Genomic DNA, 22,477 nt, shown 5'->3' with positions numbered 1-22,477 from the left:
GAGGGCAGTAATGCATTGTCATTTGTTCTGCACATTCTGGGAAAAGATGTATTCCAAATAGGCAAATGGCTCTAATTCAAAAGTGGGCTTTGGAGGAGGCAGCCCTTTTTAAAAATGGACCCATTGTATCCACCATGGTTCATTTTCTATACTTGACTTTAGCCAAAAGGCCAAGAAAGGATGTGGCTCATTTTCTGTTTACATCGACAGCCAAATAGAACCAGACACTGGAGAAGGTGATGATTGGTGAGCTGGAACAAAGGCAGGAATCTGATGTACACCTTGAGTAGTCAGTCTGTGCATGAGAGTGATTAAACCCAAGCCCCAGATATTTGGTCTTCAGTTTGATGTGAATTCAGAATTAATGTTATTAATTTTAAAATATAAGGTTTAGGGGGCTCAAGAGATGCTTCAGCAGTTGAGAGCACTAGCTTCTCTTGCAGAGGACCAGGGTTTGGTTCCCAGGACCCAGATGGTGGCTCACAACTACCTTTAGCTCCAGTCCAAGAGGACGTGGCCCCCTTTTCTTGCTTCTGCAGACACCAGGCTCAAGTGTGGTGCATATGCACACATGCAGGCAAACACTCACACACATAAACTAGAGTCTTTTTAAAGTAAGGCTTAGACTTGGATAGTTTAGATAGTTACTCTGAAACAGAGCTATCCATAGGACTCTGCTACCAGATTCAGGTAGTTAAAGAGGCACTGTAAGATCAGCCTAAATCCAGTTCTGCCAAGCTTCCCTTGGACCAGCCCACTGCCAGGAGGCAGTGACTCGGCTGCAGTGAAGCAAGGCTTCTCAGCATCACTTGGGGAACGTCACAGACATGGTGGGTGTTTGACTGAGAACACCTACAAGTACATACATGGATGCCCTGCAAGAATGCTGGGAAAGAATGCTGGGAAAGCAGATGGTTGAAAAGCACTTTCCAGAATGTCGCAGCAAAGCGGTTGCTGTGAAACAGCTGCATGCCATGCTCACCGTGCCCCACACCTGGCATTTTCTTTCGTGGAGAGGCCAGGAGCTCTGTAGACTGCATTCACTTTTCTTTCTTCCTTGTTTGATTGATTTCCTCCCCTTGTGTTTCCCAGAACATCTCGCTTTGCCTCATTCCCTGAATACTTGGTAGTGCAGATAAAGAAGTTCACTTTTGGTCTTGACTGGGTTCCCAGAAAATTTGGTAGGTATCCTTTGCATGCTTTTGCTTAAACTATAACGTGAGCCACTTAACAAGACATGGCATGTGAAAGAGGCTGTGGGGATATCTGCCCCCATCACATCCATTCCATTGTCTCTGTTACTTCTCCCTTTCTCTGGGCTCACAGCCTGAGAAACACCAACAATAAGAAATGCTAATCACCCCTTCACTCCTGAGCTCTGGAAGCATCATGTTCTAGGAGGGAAAGTACAGTCCTCACAATGGCACGTCCCGGATGCTACTGTGCATACTGTCACTTGGGGTCATTGGAAAACTGGGGTGCTAATTGACGGATGCAGGGTGGCTTGAGAGACTGTGTTTCTAACCCACCCCACTTTTCTCTGTGCTCACAGACTCAGGTTGGCATTGCTAGTCTAGACGCCACGCTTGGAATAGCAGGTAGCTGGGGATACAGGCTCCTCTTAGCAGCCTCCCTGCCTCTGAGATACAGTAGATTCTGCTGACATTCATCTAAGTCATACAACTTTTTAACAGTCACATGGAAACAGTTGCTTTGCATAATTGAAAGAAGGTTTGGGCTTCACTGGGCTTTCTTTTCACCTGTATGTAAGGCCCTTGGTCATCGTGGAAGGCTTATTTTCCAGAGAAGGCATAAAGGCCATTTCCTCCACTACCAGGGTTGAGTCTGGGAGGGGGGGGGTCTTAAGTGGCTCCAGGATGTGGAAACATGTGTATTTTGCCCTTTATAGCTTCTCAAGCAAGGACTTCAAACTGTTTGCCAATCCCTTACAGATCTGTGTTTGAGAACTTCTTCAAGGAAACATTGCAAGTCTTAAGAGTCATCAAGACACTGGTACAAGGGACAGGGAGACAGGAGGAAAACCAGCCAGGGTGATTTTGTAGGAAGCTTGGTGCAGGTGGGCACACAGTGACTGCTTTTCCTTTGTGCTGGGCATTTCCAATGCTCAGGAAACCCTTGGTTTTCTTTCTGGAAGACTTTAGGGAGTAGAGAGGGTCTGAGGATAGGGAGCTGACCACTCTATTCATTTCTGGAGGGACTAGATATTTGGGATAGAAAACTTTGGATTTCTTTGGACAGTTTTCTTTCTTTCTTTTTTGTTGTTGTTCTTGGAATTTTTGTGAAGGAACAAAAATGAAATCAGATTTTATTGATCAAGTTTAAAGGAGTCTCAAGGAGGGCCTAGACTTTTCTCTTGAGGAACAGTTGTATCAATACTGTGAGTCTGACCTTGTGTTTAGTTTTACTTGTCCTTAAATTTAACTTTCCAAACTTAGCTTTAGTTCCTGGATAATATTATTTCATTTACACCTATTTGTTTAGTCTGTTTTTTTGAGGCAGCATCTCATGTATCCCAGGATGGCCTTAGATTTACTGTGTAGATGAGGCTAACCTTGAACTTCTGATCTTCCTGCTTCCACTTCCCAAGTTCTGTGTTTACAGACATGTGCTACCATGCCCAGCCTGCTTTGTATCTTAAGTAGGATTTACATGTGTGGCATCTTTTGGAGGCAGTTATTCTTTAGGCCTGAAGAACAGAACCCTGTAATTGTAGTTGAATCCACTTCTATTCGTTTGCATAGGTGCAGCACTACATCTCAGATGCTATTTGGCTTATAAATCTTGCATCCGAGTAATTCAAATGCAGTAGCAACTGAGCCAAGAGGGTTTTGTTTTTCTCTCATAGCATCCAGGGGTAGACACTTAATGATTCAGTCAAGTTCTTTTGCGCTTTATAATTTATAACTTATAACTTGCTTACAATCATTACAGTGTTCATCGTGATTGTAAAAAAGTATAAAGTAGGAGTTTTCAAACCCAAATGTGTAACGAGGGTAGGGAAGCAAAATGCAGGAAAGAAGAGCTGCTGGGTAGAGGTATACACATCCTACTCTCATGGCAGGCTCCACTGTGTGTAATAACACAGTTCAGAAAGACATCCTCTCCCCTATGCATGATGTGCATGTTTGGGGCAGTCCAGAGCAGTGAGGGTCAGTGTGAAATGGTTACAGAGGCCACCATTGTTCAAAATAGAAGCTAAAGGGAAGCCCAGACAGTTAACACAAGAGATTATGCTTCACAGCTTTTGAAATCTGCAAGTCTGAATTTTAAAATTAAATCATGTCCATATTTTAAGAAATACAAAATGGAATGAGTTCAGACCACAGATAACCTGGTTGCTAGTCTGTGATCTCTGGCTTATCTGACCTATTGCTCTCCAGTGTGATGCATCTGTCCTACCACTCCTTGCCCATTCCCTGAGCCCTCCATTAACTCTCATGTGGCTTGACAAATCTGCTGTGCTGTGTGTCCCTTAGGTTGCCTAGATATATGCATGCAGTGAACACGTGCAGATTTATAATGAGCTGATTGCGGGCTCTGGAGAGTCCAGTTAATATAATCTTTTGTTTTGCAGATGTTTCTATTGATATGCCAGACCTACTAGATATCAGCCATCTCAGAGCCAGGGGCTTACAGCCAGGAGAAGAGGAACTTCCAGACATCAGTCCCCCTATAGTCATTCCTGATGACTCAAAAGGTACCATCTCCTACTGGAAGGATACTCCTCCCTACCACCCTCTTCCAGCCAGGTGTAGTTACTATTTCACCATTAAACTACTCCCTGTCATTGATCTAGACACATAGGAATTAAGCAAGGCACTGTGCACTTCAAACACATATAGTGTGAGTCTCTGTTTTGGGCCTTGGTGGCAGAGGCCCTGAAAGGGCTTACAGACAGTGGTGAGCAGCAGGGAAGCCAGGATGGCTTTTCATACTGTCCCTATCAATAATGCTCAGGCCAGAGCCCTTGATTTATAAGTAGACAGTGTTCTTAGAATTAAATACAGAGATTGAAATTATTTATCTCACGGAGATGTCAAAATTTCCTGTTATATTTGCTTCTATGTACCCCCAAACCTGTTGTTTCCCATCATTACTGTAATGAACTGTTTTGCAGGTGGTGTGTGTGGGTAACAAAGAGTGAGAGGGTCTGGAAATATCTTGGACTGATATGGTTTCTTTTTTTTGTAAAACTATTGGCCATGGCTAGCTCTTATTTATCAACCATTCCTTCATTTCTAGATCGCCTGATGAACCAGTTGATAGACCGTAGGTATCTTTAAAAATGTTTTTTGTTGTCTTACAGTTGTTGCTAGTGTGACATGTTTTAAAGATTTGTTCATTGTTATTTATATATGGGTGTCTTACCTGCATGCATATCTGTGTACCATGTGAATGCCTGATGCCCACAGAGGCCAGAAGAGGGTGTCAGAGTTCCTGGAACTAGGGTTTGAGAAGGTTGTGAGCCACCATGTGAGTGCTAGGAACAAAGCCTAAGTCCTTTGGAAGAGCAGCAAGTGCTCTTAACTTCTGAGCCATCTCTTCAGCTCCTAATGTGACATCTTCCCCCTCCCCCCACCATGGTAGTTCAGCAAAGTAGCATTGTTTTGTGCTGGATATATGCAGTTATTCCTGGGTGGAACTATCTGTAAGTTGAGTAAGCAACAAATATAGACCAATGACATGTTGCTTAAGTGACCCTTGAGAGCCTGCAGCCCTGTCAGGGAACCTCGGCTTTGCTGCTTAGGACTGTGTGGCCTGGAACAAATTGTTTCCTACTCTATAGGCCTCAATTACCTCATTTGTAAATTGAGGTAATAATACCATTTTTTTTCTCATGAATAGCTCAATAATTACATAGCATAAAAAGAAGTCAAATTAAGCGCCAACAAAATGGACCTGTCATCAGGCTGTCTGTAGATTAGATAAGGGGTTGAAGGTTAATGAAGGTGGGAAGACGTGGAAAATTCTGTTTTTCATGGTGAGATACCCTGCTGTACTTGTAGCTGCAGACATTGACGAATCCTCCGTGATGCAGCTGGCTGAGATGGGCTTCCCTTTGGAAGCCTGCCGGAAGGCTGTGTACTTCACTGGAAACACTGGAGCTGAAGTGGCCTTCAACTGGATTATCGTTCACATGGAGGAACCTGGTAGGTGGCCATATGGGGGCTCTTTGGGGTTCATGTCCCCAAGGATGTGTCCCCAAGGATGAGTTTTCAGATGGTAACATGCTACAGTTTGGACAAAGTCACAGTCTTAATCTTTTAAACAACAGCTTTCTTAGAATAACTTCCTCCTTAAAGGTGTCCACATTTGGTTGATCATTAGAAAGATGTGGTGTTTATTTCAAGCTTGAAATGGAAAAGTGGAGAAATGGAGGCCCTTTCCCTTGCTTCCTGTTTCATCTGCTTTCTGACGATGTCATCCACATATCCACCCATCAGGAGTGTACATTCACATGGATTGTAGTCACTTTACAATTAAGCAACTGTGTAATTCGAGAATATTTTTGTATAACCAAAAGAAATGCTATAGGTGGGAGGCATCTGTGGTAATTTGGATGTAACTGGCTCCCATAATCTCACAGGGAGCAGCACTGTTAGGAGGTGTGGCTTTGTTGGAGGACTTATGTTACTGTATGTGTAGGCTTTGGGGTTTCCTTTGCTCAGGAAACTGCTCAGTAACTCAGTCGACCTCTGTTGCCTGTAAGATACAGCACTTTCAGCTCTGGTGATACGTCTGCCTGATTGCTTCCATGCTGCATCTCTGAAACTATAAGCAAGCCACCCCAATTAAGTATTTCTTTATAAGAGTTGCAGAGGTCATTGTGTCTCTTCACAGCGATAGAAACCCTAACTCAGACACCGTCTCTTCCATGTTCTTGCTCTCTCTAGTGCTTAACCTTCACTAATCCACTTTCTGGGTATCCTACAATTGTTATGGATTTGCCTATTTTTGACAGTTTATATGAATGGAATTGTACAACATGAGGCCTTTGTGTCAGGCTTCTATTGCTTTTCATAATGTATTTAGGGGTCTAATCTGTAGCATGAACAGTACTTCCCTTTTATGGCCATATAGCATTCTATTGTATAGCCATACCACAGTTTATCTACATCTACTTCATTTTATGAATTATACTTTTTGTGTCATATACAAGGAACCGTTGTTTAACCCAATGTCACTAAGGCTGACTCTTGTGTATTCTTTTTTAATTAAAAAAATTAAAATTATTTTAATTAATTCTTTAAATTGATACTTTTAGCTCCTGTGTTTAAGACAATGATCCAGTTTGAGTTGATTTTGTGTTACATGAGGAGGAGCTTCTGTCTTTATGGCTTTGTATGCAGATAGCCATATCCTCCAAATGCTTTCTGACCTCCATTGACTCATATGTCTAGCCTCAGATCTGGTTATGCAATTTTGTTTATTTTTCCACAATATACTTACTCTTACAATGTTTGTTTTCAAAGCAAAAACCCAGAAAAATTTTAGTACAGTTATTTTCCTCAGATTTTGCTGAACCCTTGGCCATACCTGGCTATGGAGGAGCTGGGGCCTCTGTATTTGGTGCTACTGGACTGGACAACCAACCTCCTGAGGAAATTGTAGCTATCATCACGTCCATGGGATTTCAGCGCAATCAGGCAGTGCAGGCCCTACGAGCTACGGTGAGCATTGGTAACTGTGAGTTAGGCAATTTTGGCCTTGCTGGAGGTGGTTTCAATTTGGTCCTTGGCAACAGAGACCTCCCAATGTCCTTTGATCATTTCAAGTCATCTTTGTCTGACTGTGTCCCATCACACTTCAAGAAGATTTATTTGCATGTAGTATACACAAAACTAAATGAACGGATGATGTACTCATGTAGTACGCTTGGGCATAAGAGGGTATGGAGCTGGGCCAATATGACCAGGACCTTGAATGTTTCATAGCAGGGCTCACAGGTCTGCTTGGAGTTTGTCAGGTTCTAGAGGTGCCAAGGTTCTGGCTTGGTTAGAAAGTATTTAAGATGAAACCATGCCATTTTGATATGGAGACCTTGGAGAAATAATGTCTTGAAGATCCTTGTAAAAAGTCCTTGGGATTCTCTGCTACTGTTTCCCTCCGCAGAGTAGAGTTTCTTCTGTAGTTATGAATGTCTCGATTCACCGGGAAGGGATTATGCAACAATGGGTTGGTGGTGTAGGTATTCATGCTAAAGCCCACCATCCTTTGTTATTGCGGTAAATAAGGATCAGGATAAACAAATAGGCCGAATAGATGTTTATTCAGGGAGAAATAACTTACAACCTAGACAGATGAACACCAGGAAATTCAACCCGATCCTCTCCTGTCTGAGTCACGCCAGAAAGAGAGTGCCTTCCTGGCCCCCTCCGACCTCCTTCCACAGGTCACTTCCGCCCATCGCTCCACCCCCCAATGGGCGTGGTCAGTGCCACAGAAGGACTATCTCACTACAATTCCCCTTTTAGTCTAAAGAAAAGATTTAGGCTTAATACAAAACTATATACAAAACAGTGAATAACAAGTGTGCTCCAAGAAAAGGAAAATCGAGAACAAAATGACCTACATATCTAGTCCTAGGGTGAGGGCATAATGGAGTTTACAATAGAGTTGTCCTAAGCTGGAAAATGTAAGTCTAGTACCTAATATATCTAACTAGGAAGAGAGAATAATAGTTGTGATAGTTTAATCTTCAACCTCATCAAGACCTGAGAAGGAAATTAACAATACTAGAGTAGACAGGAAATGCGGATGGACAACTTCCAAAAGGTGCAGCAAGGACAGAAACAGCAAGCCACCTGAACAGTCATCCTAGGTCTCACAGTGACGTTGGTACACCCAGATTTGGCTAAGGCCAAGAGAACTTGACAGACCATAACAACAGCAGGGAAATAGAATGGCTGTCTTACCCTGACTTGGCAAGGTCAAGCAGTCTTTTATATTTGTCTCCTGCAAGCACATAGGACTGCATGTCCAAATCAGTGGTCAAGGTGGGGGCAATTCTATGCCCAACAGGCCATTAGCTGAGGCGAGATTGAACTCCAGCAGGAGCAACAACAGTGTCCAACATATTTTCGGGAAAGTGCATGGTGCTGTCAGGAGCAACAGTGTCTCATGTCAATGGAGTACTAATATTAAAACATTTAAATGCCATGTTCTGCATGTCTATGAAGTGACTGAAGATTAAGCATCTATATCTGACTAATCTCATAGGTACAGGAAATGTGAGTGAAGATGATCTGTAATACTCGGGAACTTAGCTAAAAAGACTGATTAAAACTTTTCTGAGTAAAGCAGGAACAAATACTTAAACAATATAACTATTTACATATACCTACATGTAAATCCCTAAAATAGAGGTAGAGTATAAGTGTCAAGACAAGAGGTAGAACTATAAAGGACAGCAAGATAAATATCCCAAATTGTATCAATATACAAAATGTCTTGAATACAAGAAAAGTATACATACATAGAATATGGTAAAAATAATGTGCATAAAACATTGTAAGTGGAAATATTTAACACAATATAACAAAATATAAACTTAATTTTACATAGCTTACCACATAAGAATACACAACAATGTAAGCTGTAAAATACTATCTCATTTTTACTCAAATTCTCAAGAAAATAGGCTAATCTACCTATATCCCATCTAAACCATACCTTTACCAACCATTCCCTATTCCTGTCTAAAAGATAAACCCGAGTGTAAGCATTACCCAATCCCAAATAACTAAAACCAACCTAAAGACGATGACTATTATCCCAAAATTCCAAGGGTAGGGAAATGGGGGCGTAGTCATATTAAGATTACTTCCTGCTGAAATGGGACGATGATTGCTCCAATGGATCCTGTAGGAAGAAAATTTTTAGCAACCAAATTTCTCAACAGAGCTGGCTGTGACATATGTAGCTAGTCACTGTGTGGCAGAAAATTCTTGACTGTAGTTGTATTTGAAACTGGCCAGGGTGTAATAAAAAGGTGCACCATTACAGCTAGCTAGTCATGAGTTGTCTAGAGCAAAACAGTCTCAAACCGGTTTTAGGGTGATGTTTGTAGTTCCGATGCATCAGGTTGAGTCAAGTGGAAATGATGATGTGGGGCCGCATCTTCTTTCCGGAGAGTTCAAAGACTGGTGTTAGGAATCGTTATTATTTCTTGTGGAAAAGTTACACATCAATATTAAAGTAAAAATTTCAAGTTTTAAGGTATGCATTAGGGAAAGACAACAATAAGCATTAAAAGTATGTGAGAAAATTAGGATTTCAGAGAGAAAATTGCATATAAGTCCCCAGATTGCATATGAGTCCCCAGATTTTGTTTTCTTCACAATGGGTTGGTGGTGTAGGTATTCATGCTAAAGCCCACTATCCTTTGTCACATCAGAATTCATTCTGAGTGGCTGTGAGCTCCCAGGTCCTTTAGCCTGTCCTGACTGGGTTACCTGCTAGAGCCCATTGCTGAGATCATAGTGAGTCTTGACCAGGTCATGGGAATTTTGTTTCAACCATACTTTTTCTCACTTGAGTACTTTTCATGAGCCCTATTTTGTTTCATTGAAGTTTCTCTATATAAACAAATTCTTTAGCTTGTTAGTGCAAATTACTTCATGTGCAGCTGGTTTGAACCATATGGGGTTCCATTAAAGCAACCATTAACCAAGGAATACATTCCTGCATTCTTCCTGTATTTAAGGCAAGGGGGCACTAATGCACATTGTCACCTTTATTTTACAAAGATGTCAATGGTAAAGAACACAGTATATATAATTACTATGGCTGTAGAAAGGGCTGTGCGGAAACATAGCCCTTGACTTGGGCACTTTGCATTCCTCATCTTTGGCACCAGCCTGCAGTAATACTGAGCTAAGACAAGGTGAGGTATTGGAGCTCAGTTTTTGGTCACCGCTGTGTCAGGGCATGTGTGGGAGAGTGACAAGAGTTCGAGCTTCTCACTCAGAGATGCTCAGGACCAATTAATTTATGCCTCCTGCCTGGCTGCTTGACACCTGATACAAATGTCTGGGACTTGATGAGGCCTGGACTCTGAATGCATTGTGAATTTCCTCTCTTCAGAATCATAACCTGGAAAGGGCATTGGACTGGATCTTCAGCCACCCGGAGTTTGAAGAGGACGGTGACTTCATGATTGAGATGGAGAACAATGCCAATGCAAACATCATGTCTGAGGCCAAGCCTGAAGGGCCCAGAGTCAAGGATGGATCTGGAAGTAAGTCTTGCCATACACATTCTCTCATCAGTCATGATGTATTTCAAGTCACACCTTCTTCCCCCTCTGTGTACCAGAACAACTTTATCACGGAGCTGTCGTCTCATAAATGGTATATCCTGCCACTTTGGTTACCATGGTTTGATAAAAATCAGATAATGGAGTGCCATGCCACAGATGTGTTGGTGTGTGTGTGTGTGTGTGTGTGTGTGTGTGTGTGTGTGTGTGTGTGTGTGTGTTAGGTACAAGTTTAGACTTTGTATATTCCTTTCTATGCATGCTGGGTATTGGTTAGGCTAGGCAAGCACACATTCATGGAGCTACATGTCCAACCCAACTTTGTCCTTTCCAGTGAGGTTTACATTTCTTCATGAAAGATGACAGCTTGGCCAAAAGAAGCATCTATATTCATAGAGGACTGATTTGAATATGGAAAAGCAATCTTAGATTCATGATGACTCTCGCATTTCCAGGCTGCCTGCTGGCAGTTTCCTGAAGGGCTGTTCCAAGATGACTGGAAGTGGTGTTCCACAGGCAGACTAGTGTTATATCTTTCAGGAGCCAACTATGAGGTAGTGGTTGGGTGCCAGGCACTGTTGTAAGCACTTTGTATATAAACACTCCTTACATTCTTACCATAGCCAATTTCACAGGTGAGAAAATGGAGTTGGAAGAGTAGGTACAGAACCCAAGGTCATACAGCTCTTCAGAGGTGGGGACAAGTTCAGACCTGTCATCCATGTATATCATGATATCCTATTCCTGGGCTGTTTAGCTCTTTAGCCTGCCATTTAACATGCCTTATAGTTACCCAGCCTACCACATCTCTTACTTCTGCATCCCTCTTCCTGCAGCCTAGATGTCTGGCATTGTACCACAGCACCACCCTCTCTCCATGCCTGCTCCAGGCCTTTGCCAGGTGAATCCCTATTTGTGAAACACACACTCCCATCACAGGACACATGATCTCTTCTCTTCTTCCTCCTTCTTTTTGTCTCCTCTTCCCACCCGGTCTCATGCCTTTTCCCTCTCTTCTCTATAAAATCTGAATTTACTCACTGAAACTCTTCATTCTACTTAAGTAAGAAAAGGGTAAGACACAATTCTCCCAAATTCTATATTCATCTACAAGGTTTTATGTTTCTTTCCAGAAACCAGTAGTTCCAAACACAGGATGATCTAATAGACATGTTATCAGTGATTCAAACCAAAATATGTTCCACACTTCCACTGATTCATCAATATCCATGATGATCTTATGGAGATGCTGAGCTCTTTTGGCAGAAGGATGAACTTCAAGACTGGGTTGTTGTAAAGTTGCCACAAGATTGGGATGGGGCAGCAGGGGCTCTGATCCTCAGGGTTTCCTTTCTTCTTACAGGTCAATAATGACAAAAAACAGACACATAATCCACATAATCCCTCAGACTTACTGTATTTTAGGGCCATGCAAAGATACCCAGGTCTTGCTGGAGTCGAATTTTGCCCTTGCAGGACACCATAAAATTTCTTTCAGGTTTCTGTTAAGATACTTGGTTGGACCCTGGAGTTGTGCTGCAGGCCACAGGGATCATACAATGAGATCTCAGGTGGTAAAATCATTAGGCTGATCCCTTGAGATCATCATGCAGTCTGATGGAGGAAACCTCACTTGCAAAGCCTTGGGGATACCTGCCTTTTGAATAGTTACTGTCATCTCAGTAGAACCCCCGTGAAGCCGTAGCATTTCCCCTTTCCATAGTGGGATTCATCCCAAATCACCCCAGCAGTGTATTAACCAATTATTCGACTTAAGTCATCTTCAGCCTTTTATTTGTCTACAGTTTACACTGCCCAAGGAGAGAGACCTACACACCTTTTTAAATAAACTGCAAAAGGGTGAGATACTGTGAAGCTTTATTTATTACAGAAGTAACAATTAATATTCTAGGTATCAACTCTAGAATATTTGTTAATTAATATTCTAGGTATCAACTCTAGAATATTTGTTACTACAAATGTGGCTATACATAGAATATGTATTGGGTGCTTGGTATTCTCAAATAGGTCCCAGAGAAAGGCGATTCCTTCTCAAAGGGGCTGCAACCTTCAGATCTCATACTACATAGTTTTAGTTTTTCCCTTTGGTATAACGCTGAGAAATGTAGGCACAAGGGTGTTGGGGGGTGGAGAGGTGCCTTGGTCTCGGCTTAAGGAGATGATGGGACAGACTTAGTAGACTTCCTAGAGGAGGCCTTATCCTTTTCTGAGGAGCAGATGGGAGGGGGAATAGTAGGGGTAGTGGGAGGAGAAGAGAGAGGGGGAACTGGGATTGGAATGTAAAAAAATAAACAAATGAAAATGAGAAAAAGCAGAGGGGGGGGGTTTCTTTTAATCTGTTAACAGTATTCCAAAGCTGAAGTTTGATTGGGATAATGACATATAGTTCAAGTATGATTTTCAAGAAAGCAGCGTCATGACTTTCAAGAATCTGAAATGATTAGCTCCTTGATGGGAGAACATCACCACTGTGTAGCTCATCAGAATATATAGGATATTTCTTTTCACTTCCTATTTTGTAGTGGTCAGAATAGAACCCAGGGTCTTGTGCACACCAGGCAAGAGTTCTGTTTCTGAGTCACAGCTCTAGCCCAGGATGCTGGGCTACTTAAGAAAGAGTTGACAAAGAAAGGTTAGCGTAAGCTTGCCTGAGTTAGGGCAAAGGCTGATGTGTTCAGATTGTCCGCCCTTAACCTTGTATGTCCCACATACAAGGACAGAAACTATAACTTCCTAAGTTTGGGACTTAAGCAGTAAGTGGTGAGACAAGCCAAATCGACCCTTTGGACTGGGGGAGGTAGACGTGCTTGAATGTTATCACTTCGGGTGATTTGGTTGGGTGATTTTGAGTTGTGTCCGTAACCCCGTGATATTCAGATTTGACCGCCATGTTCACAGCTGTGTCATACTCCTCTCATTTCTCCCTTCCCCATTTCACCAGAACAAAAGCAGTCTGCGTGGAGGAGGGCTTTGATTCATGGAGTCTATCGTGGAGGTGACCTTTCTCCACACGACACTCAAATGCTCTTTTACCTTTGAGCTTCCATGGAACTTTGCTGACAGATGATTTCTTGAAGAACAATATAACATAGAGTACAATTGGTGCTACATCGGATGGGGGGAGGGGGAGGGTCACGTTACCATGTGATAGTAAAAACAAATAGAGTACAAAATTGGTGGTAGGTTGGATGGGAGGGTACCATCATGTGATATTAAAAACAAACAAACAAACAAACAAACAAACAAATGACCCTTCCTTAATTGTAAGACTGAGATAGTGTTCATCAAGTTTCAAGCAGAACAAGTTTTGCTGGGGAGAAGAGTTCTTGTTTCACAGGTAGCTTGGGCCTAGTTGTTTAGATGCTTCTCTCAGGACAGAAGACATAGCAGTGGGTCAGGCATCTCAAGTTGTTCCAAGTATTTTGAACATTTCTCTGTTGAAAGTCAGCATTTCTGAACCATTTATTTTTGACTCAAGCTGCCTTTTCTCTCTGCCTAGGGATGGAGCTGTTGTTTGGGCCAGGATCTCAGGGGACTTGGTTGAGAACCAACTAGCTTTCCCATTGGCTCTACTCATTTCAGTCTTTTTGGAAACAATATAAATTGGCATCTCTTGCCTGCTTAGCTTTTGCAAATGTGTTGAAAGCGATTCTCTCTTTTGCAGGAGGTTTTGAATAATGCATGGGAAAGTTGCTTATATTGATAAACATGGCTAATTTAAATTTTGAGACTGAGATTCATGCTAAACTTCAAACATTTATTTTTAACATTTTGAATGTAGACACTTTATTTGTTTTTATGATTCTAAGTGTACACATACATTTAGTTCTTTTTTGTTTGTTTGTTTGTTTTGTTTTGTTTTTCAAGACAGGGTTTCTCTGTTTTGGAGCCTGTCCTAGAACTAGCTCTGTAGATCAGGCTGGCCTCCTACTCACAGAGATCCACCTGCCTCTGCCTCCTGTGCTGGGATCAAAGGTGTGTGCCACCAATGTTGGCCATACATTTAGTTCTTAACTGAGGAAGCAAAAGTGCCTCTGGGGACTGTGCTGGCTAATTTTATGTAGCTCAACACAAGCTAGGGTCATTTGGGAAGAAAGAATCTTAACTGAGAAAATGTTTCAGTAGAATTGGCTTGTAGGCAAGTTGGTGGTACATTTTCTTGATTGACATGGGAGGGCCCAACTCACTGTGAATGTTGCAGGAAACCTTGGATGCTTTAAGACAGCAGGCTCAGTAAGCCATAAGGAACAAGCCACACCCTTCCATTGCCTCTGCTTCAGTCCCTGCCTCTAGGTTCCTGCCTTGAGTTCCTGCCCTGATTATTTTTGATGATGGACTTTGACCTGAGAATCATAAGCTAGAATAAATCTTTTTCACTCCAGGTTACTTTTGGTCATGGTGTTTTATCACAGCATTAGAAGCCTAACTAAGGCAGGAGTTAATGGTATGGTTTTATTGATAACATTTGGGTGCATCTTCATCTGGCTGGGTATTGTACTGTGTGGGTGTATGAGCCATGTGACACTGAGGTGGTCCTGGCTTGGGGTAGGGAGTGCCCCTTTAGTGTTTTAACATACTGTAGAAGTTACTATTTAGGGAGCAGGTGTGTGTGTGTGTGTGTGTGTGTGTGTGTGTGTGTGTGTGTGTGTGTAAGGGTAAGCCTTGGGAAGCTGTGCCTTCTTCATGAACATCTATAGGGGAGCTGCACTTGGGGACAACAGCATTGTGTTTCTTCAGCTGAAGATTTGAGATTAATATGAAATTATTCCAAAGGATGCTTCTTGCAAAATTGCTTGGCATTAAGGAAAGGTTCCCCCTTATCCTTTCCAGCCTACTGAGGTAGAGTGGGTTCTTATGTGGGAGGATGGCTCAGAGGAGACAGACAAATGTAAATTTTCTAGTTTTCTCTTTTGATAATTGAATCCTGGGTTTGATAACTGCTATAGCAACTGTTTTGCCTGGTTTCTGATTTCTAAACTGGGATTCCATTTCAGCCAGTCAATAAGACAGCAACTTAAACTTAGCAGTTGATTTATTTCCCATTAATATTCATCTACCATTTTATACTCAAATTTACATGTTGTCACGAGGTTTATAAAAACATATACACTATAAAAAGCTATAGAAACAAGCATGGACATGAGAAGAATTACCTTTTTCACTTATTGACTAAAACATTCAACAGTGTCATGAAAGTCACCTTTTTTCTGTGTCTAGAATATTTTAAGAAAAGCTGCAAACTCTCTGTCCTTGTCAAGCTGTGTTTTAGACTGGGCTAACAGGTGGTAGATGATACGTGTGTGGCACTCTGTGTGTTTGGACAATAAGGCAGGATGAGGGAATGACAGGAGTGAGTCGAGGAGGGAGATTGGTGAGTGTTTGATGAGGTGGTTTTGATGAGGTGGCATCTTACCTGTGGCCTTGAGTCATGTGCAGATTGAACAACAAAGTGTTGCTAGAAGGAATAGTAGGCATGGAGGTTTGAGGGCAGAGCTCTCTGGGTGTGCTTGAGGTCTGGCCAGGGGCCAGAGTAGCTAGAGTGAAGTAAGGGGAATGATGAGAAGAAGTTGGGGGAAATCTCATGGGCTGTTGCAAGAATCAGAAGTTACTGTGGTCTGTTGGAAGTCACCAGAGAGCATTGGGAAGACTAATGACCACAATTTGACTTCCATTAAAAAAAAGAGAAAGGAAAGTAAAAGGCCACTCTGGGAGCCATTCTGAGAGTAGTTCAAGTGTCAGAGACAAGAGAGGGACAGAGGTAAGTTAAGAGACTTGTAACCAGTCCTAAGAAAGGCAATGGTGACATGGGCCCAGGAGCATGAGTGGAGAAGGGTGTGATGTCTGGGTCCTGGATATATTTTGAAAGAGATTATACTAATGATTTGGCTAGATATAAGGAACAAGAGTGATACCAAGAGTTTTGACACAAGTTATCAGAAGAATGAACTTGCCATTGATTGAGGTGGTAAGGCTGAGGGGAAACTATTAACCAACTAGGGACAAAAGCTGGTGTCCTATGATGCCCATAGGTTGTAGCATGAGTCAGTCATCTTGTTTGACTCATTGGCCCTTTCTAAAACTACCAGTAGTCTTCCTCACATTCCTCATATTTGACTCTAAATTTCAAAAAGCTCTGCAATGTGGGTGGTGTTTCAATTTTCCTGCCCTTCCTCCTTCCCTCTCCTCCATTCTGCCCTCCAGTCTTCCCTCTCTCCTTTGCCCAAGCCCTCTTCTCTGCCCTCCTTCCTCCTCTCCTCTCTCTCTTCCTTCCCTCCCTTTTCTTCAGACTCAGTGATAGAAACAGACTCAAAAGTATGGAACAGCATTTCCATCCTCATGCATCTTTCAGACCTGTAAGCTTGCTGCAGACTTGGGGGGGGGGGGTAGCGGTAAGGGGGTGGGGTGGGATAATCCTGCTTCTGGATTTGAGTTTGGCACCAGCATTTCTTGCTGTACTTTGACCGTTTATTCCTGCTTGCTGGTGGGACTCCATATCAGTGTGTGTGTGTGTGTGTGTGTGTGTGTGTGTGTGTGTGTGTGTGTGTGTGATCAACACAGCCTGGTTAACTGGAATTGTGAGTCTGGACAGCCAGTGGCTCACCTGTCTGCTCCAGGTGCTGCTCGGGACCATATTGTGTTTTTTATTGCTGCCTTGTAACTGAATTGTTTTCTTTTCCCTAGTGTATGAGTTATTTGCATTCATCAGTCACATGGGAACATCTACAATGAGTGGCCATTATGTTTGCCATATCAAAAAGGAGGGACGGTGAGTCTTTTTAGAAAGATGGTGCATAGCTGTGGTGTTGAGCCTCTTCTGGATTCAGCTAATGTACTAGTGTTTTTCTATGTTATTTCTGGTTCTTACATTGATTTTTTTTTAATTTTTTTTTTTTAACTTTTGAGATGGGGGCCTCAGTATGTCTTGGCTGGCCTGGAATTCAATATGTAGAGCAGGCTGGTCTCAAAATTCCCACCTGCGTTTGCTTCCAAAGTGCTAGTATTAAAGGTGTGTACTATGTACCACTATGCTCAGCCTCTCACATTGGTCTTGAAGAGGTATGCCTCAACTCTCTCTCTCTCTCAAAAAACAAAACAAAACAAAACAAAACAAAACAAAAGAGTCTCTATATAGCTCAGGCCAGCCTAGAACCTGTTTTGTAGTCTTAGCTGGTCTTTTACTTATGGTCCTCCTGCCTTAGCCTGTCTAGTGATGGGATTACAGGCATGCACATATGCCCGACACTTTGTATGCAAACCCTCGGACTTAGTATAGCTAGTTGTCAGGTGTGCTGGAACTGGTATTCAAAGTCACTTTAGTGTGCCAAGGTGACATCCCCAAATAAAGGTGCACCTATAGCATAAGGTAGGCTGTGTTTGTAACCTCCATAGATTAGTGGATTTAGCCATCAAAACAAGAGAACAAGGTTAATTTAAGTTTTGAAAATGAATACTTTTTAGTATAAGTGTGTTTCTAACATTGCCTGTTTGCAGCATTACATGAACATACTTATGTTAATAAATTAAGTTATTAAGGTATTGTTGTTTACTTGATTCAGCTGGGTAACCTGTATTCTACCTGGCAGGTCCAAACTCTAGGCATTTGCTTATGGCAATCTAGAGTTAGCTTCTTGAGTCAGACTGGAAGGTTTGTGATGAGGTAGGAATGAGGTAGTCTAAGCTCATGCCTTCTCCTTGGGTGTCCTTCCTTCATTCCCTACTGCAGCTGTGGTGGGATTTCTTGCTTGTTCACATCACATGGACAGTCTGTAATACACAAATGCTTGCCCATGCAGGTAGGGTGTTGACCTTTCACCCATGTCTCCTGTGACCTAGACAGTTTGTTCCTGTCCAGATTCAATTGTTTTTATTTTCGTCTTCTTTTTTTCAAGTCTTTTAGTTATAGCTTCTCAGCATGATTAGCAGAGTCAAGCAGAGAACACAGGTCTCTGGTTGGAAATAAGATAATAACAAATTCAAGAGGCTAGTGGAAACGGAGCAGTTTTAACATACCATTTTGTAGAAGGGACACAGTATAGAGAAAAGGCAAAAATGGCTGGCAGACTGATTTGGCATGAGATGATGTTTATCAAGTTGTTCAACTGGCACCTTCTATTGGCTGGGGCTTATCCCAAGCTCCCCATCTCATAACCTCATCAAATGTACAGTTGAGTCTACCGTTTCAGATTTTGGGTTCAAGTCTATAGCAGAGGACCTAGTCCTTTCTAAAACTTCTGGGTTTGGAGACAAGCAGCTGTGAACTAGGGGAAAGAGGGACCTTTGGTCTGTAGTGTAGTGGAACATAAATGCACCTTGTGCTGAAAATGGATAATCTGGTTTTTACACAGGGATTTAAATACATGATGACCTCAAGGAGTGGCCTAATTAGAGAAGTCAGTACAAATTATTGTAACAAACTAGCACAGTACAAAACAATGCAAAGAATATACACTTTGTAAGTGTAAGGATAGCCATTACCAACTGATTTATTTATCTATTTATTTTATTGTTGGTGTTATTTGGGGAGGGCACACATACATACACACACACACACACACACACACACACACACATATATATATATACATACATACATATTTATGCACATGTACTTTCATCTTTTTGAAAACTTAAAGTATGTGCAGGGAATTCTTCCCTGTTTTTGGTTATTTTGGATTTTTTCCTTAGGATTTATGTTTTTTAATTTAATTGTTCTGGAGATTATAATGTAGTTACAACATTTTCCCCTTCCCTTTACCCCCTCCAAACCTTCCTACATACCTCTCCTGGCTCCCTTTTGAATTCTTGGCTTCATTTTGGTTAATTGCTGTTGCATGCATATATATATATATGTATGTATGTATGTATGTATGTATGTATGTATATATATATTTATTTATATTACTAAATATAATGTGTTTCTCCCCCCATATTGTATTGCAGTTCACCCATATCCTACCTTCATACTATACTGTGATTATTTTCTTGTTTTATTAAACATTCTTTGAAGAAATGTTCACAGTTATTTGATAGTTCACTGAGGCTTTCTTACTATACCAAGACTTCAATACACATCACTGTATATAATTCTGGGATTGTTTTTTGAGGCTGATTATGGGTTTTCACAAAAAAAATGAATTATGGAATGGAAAATTTAAACAACTTGAAGAATTCCAATACATTTTAGTAACTAGTTTTTTTATTGAATTAAGAACCAAAAAGCAGAGCTGGGGGTATGGTTCTGTCTGTTGATGGACTGTACCCAGCACCACATAAACCAAGGATGTTGTACAGTTCAAGGGCACTCTGGGTACCTATAAAATCTGAGGCCAGCCTGGGGTTAGAAACCCTGTCTGGTGTTCACTTCGGCAGCACACATTCTAAAATTGGAACGATACAGAAACCCTGTCTGGAGAGAGAGAGAGAGAGAGAGAGAGAGAGAGAGAGAGAGAGAGAGAGAGAGAGAGAGAGAGAGAGAGATTTGGGGGTGGGGTGGGGAGTTCTCACCAAAATTCCATTCCTTTTGTGCATTGGTTGGGCCATGATCATGTGACTTGTTGGGGCTCTCCCCTTCACAGTGTACAGTGCCTTCTTTCTGCCTGTCCATTGCTGACACAAACCCACCACATGCTTCTGTCTTTGTTTTCAGGTGGGTGATCTACAATGACCACAAAGTTTGTGCCTCAGAAAGGCCCCCCAAAGACCTGGGATATATGTACTTTTACCGCAGGATACCAAGCTAAACCTCACAAGAGTTGGCTAGAAGAAGCCATACACCTTTATAATTTGCCAAAAAAGAAAAAAAAAAAAAAAAAAAAAAAAAATAAATGAAAAAAGTCTGGACAACTGGACACAGAGGACTACATGGTTATTTATTGCTTCTTTCAAGACTGGGGTCACTCCACTCAACGCCTTCAGGAGAAGAACTGGGAAGAGATTTTTGTTGCTGGCAATACTCTGTTGTGGAGAATTTTGTAACTGTTCAGGGAGCAGGTGATATAAGCAAAGACATTGGCTACCTGCACATCAGATATGGAGTGTCCTTCCCTCTTCTACTTTGGGGGTTAGTGGTGAGGCCTCATCTACAGTGAAAAAAATGCCCCCAAATAGGAAATCAAAATCTGGGCTGTTTTTTATTTGTGGCATCATGTTTTCATTTCCCACAATAATTTCTGCCCTAGCTATGTGTACCAGGAATCTGCAATGGAAGCTATGTTTAATTTAAATCATATCAGAGTTAATAATACACTGTGTGAATGTGTGTGAGAATGTATGTGTGACCTTTGTAGTCTACTGGAAATCTGATGGGTTGGTGTTCAAAGGCTAAGTAGTTGCCATTAAGCATATTTGGAAAAGACAGGCAAACATTTTAACAAACCTATAACTCAGGAACAGTTGTTAAAAATTAGTTCCCCACTTGGAATTTTAAGGTGTACAAAGGGCTGTGTGTGGCCCCTCAGTGCTGTCTGGCATTCATGTGAGTGTGTGACATTTGACATCAATGCCTGGTGCCCAAGTCTTGTCCTATTGTGCTTTGCCAAAGGCAGATGGCTTCTCTTCCTCAGCAGCGTAGCCCCTCGAAGCTTCCTATTTATCTGTAGTTAGATAGCTGGTCTCTGGCCCTGTGCTTACTCCCTGGAGTTGTATTAAATGCCCTTGCTTTGTCTGATTTTTCTGGTCCCTGAACTTTCTTACGTTTTCACTTCTCTACTTTTCTGGGGCCAGTCTCATCTCTGCCTTCACTGTCTATCTGCTGTGATGCATAGTGTGACCTGGGGCACTTTAAGGATGTGAGCTGCAGAGACACGTCTGTAACATCTGGACCGCTGTCCTTTCCAACTGGCCATTTCAGTGTCTTGGCTGCAGCCTGAGCTTAGGGCCAAGCTCTGGATGTGCTATGGGGAGGAATGAGCTCGCTATCATTTACTCTCTGCTTTTCGCCAAATTCCAGCCTCTGGAGTTTCTAGTTCAGACTAGTCAGTGAAGTGGAAAAGGGTTTACTGCTATCTGCTTAACGTGTGCTTCTTTGATTGAGAAGATCTTTCTAGAAACTGCAGAAAAATAAAGAGGAAGAGCCAACTGGGCCGAGTGAAGCAGAGGCGTGGGGTTAGGATGTGGTGAGTTTGAACAGCCAGGGACCTGTTAAGCTGGGACCCTGTCTCAAGGAACGTTATATGTGCTACAAGCCTGGGCTGCAGAGCTGGGGCCAGAGGCCTGGGAACCTGGGTGCTGCCTCAACTGGCTATGGGCCTTGGCAAATCCTTCCTTTTCCTGTGCCTCACTCTCCTCATCCGCATGTTGATGAGGTGAGATATCTCCTCTTTCTAGCAGGCTTTGACCTGTGCTGAGGAACCTTCACAGACAGCAGAAGGCAGAACACCGTGGATACCAGGGCAGTGCCTTCTCAACTCTGCTGACACTGTTTCCATTTGGGAACAGATGCCATGGCAGAGGGAGGGAGTGCATGATGCAGTAATTCTCTACAGCTCTGTCCCACTGACATCCTTCCAGGCTTGACTTGGAGATCCTAAGTGTCTATTTTGTGTGTCCTGACCAGTCTGCCCCCTACCCCTTGGGAATTCCCACACTAAGCAGCCTTACAAAACCCACTCCCTATAGGGCCACATGTCATAGAATAATGACCCTAAACACACATCATCAGTGGCTGGTTTGCAGTGTTACAAAGCAAAGGCCTTTTGTGGGGGTAAGGGGCTCTCTGGAGGTTTGAACTCAAATGTGGTCAACGATAGCATGTATATTTTGAAAAAAATTTTTTAATAAAAACTTTGCAATATCAATGGTGTAAAATCCACATTGAAAATTTAGGAAAAAAAATAGGCTATAAACCACTTAATTTCATTAGGTAGACTAATGCATAGACGTACTTCTACAAAGTGTAGTATGGCTGCCTCTCTCCCTTCCTCACAAACACAAGGGCTATTTCATGGCAAGGTTTTGTATTTGTGCTGTTCATTCATATTGGGTGCACTGGAGTGAGAAGTGTCTTTCTTATTAAAAATGTGCTTGTATGCATCTCCTGGTATATGCAAACCAGGCTTCTCTGGAGTAGCAGTGGGATGTACCGTTAACCTTACACATGCGTGTAGACAGGACACTCTCTTGTGGCTGTAACTGGAACAGTGTGTGGTTTGTGTCTGCTGACCCACCTGCCAGGATTCT

General features: G+C 42.2%; 1 protein-coding gene across 3 annotated transcripts in view; it reads left to right on the top strand.

Moving 5' to 3' along the window:
* Usp13 (ubiquitin specific peptidase 13) overlaps nucleotides 1-20,433 on the top strand; it is a 102,292-nt gene extending 81,859 nt beyond the window's left edge. For all 3 annotated transcript variants that reach the window (XM_051185834.1, XM_051185833.1, XM_051185832.1), the window contains 8 exons: nucleotides 1,093-1,181; nucleotides 3,596-3,718; nucleotides 4,264-4,290; nucleotides 5,028-5,171; nucleotides 6,535-6,692; nucleotides 10,108-10,261; nucleotides 16,982-17,066; nucleotides 19,947-20,433. In XM_051185834.1, the coding sequence (XP_051041791.1) occupies nucleotides 1,093-1,181; nucleotides 3,596-3,718; nucleotides 4,264-4,290; nucleotides 5,028-5,171; nucleotides 6,535-6,692; nucleotides 10,108-10,261; nucleotides 16,982-17,066; nucleotides 19,947-20,040 (874 nt within the window). In that variant the 3' untranslated portion in view covers nucleotides 20,041-20,433. The remainder of the gene's footprint in view (nucleotides 1-1,092; nucleotides 1,182-3,595; nucleotides 3,719-4,263; nucleotides 4,291-5,027; nucleotides 5,172-6,534; nucleotides 6,693-10,107; nucleotides 10,262-16,981; nucleotides 17,067-19,946) is intronic.
* The last annotated feature ends 2,044 nt before the right edge of the window (nucleotides 20,434-22,477 follow it).

This window comes from Phodopus roborovskii, unplaced genomic scaffold, assembly GCF_943737965.1.
Source record: "Phodopus roborovskii unplaced genomic scaffold, PHOROB, whole genome shotgun sequence".
NCBI classification, from domain to species: Eukaryota; Metazoa; Chordata; class Mammalia; order Rodentia; family Cricetidae; genus Phodopus; species Phodopus roborovskii.
Note: the sequence above shows the minus strand (reverse complement) of the source record. Positions and strands in the feature narration are given on the sequence as shown.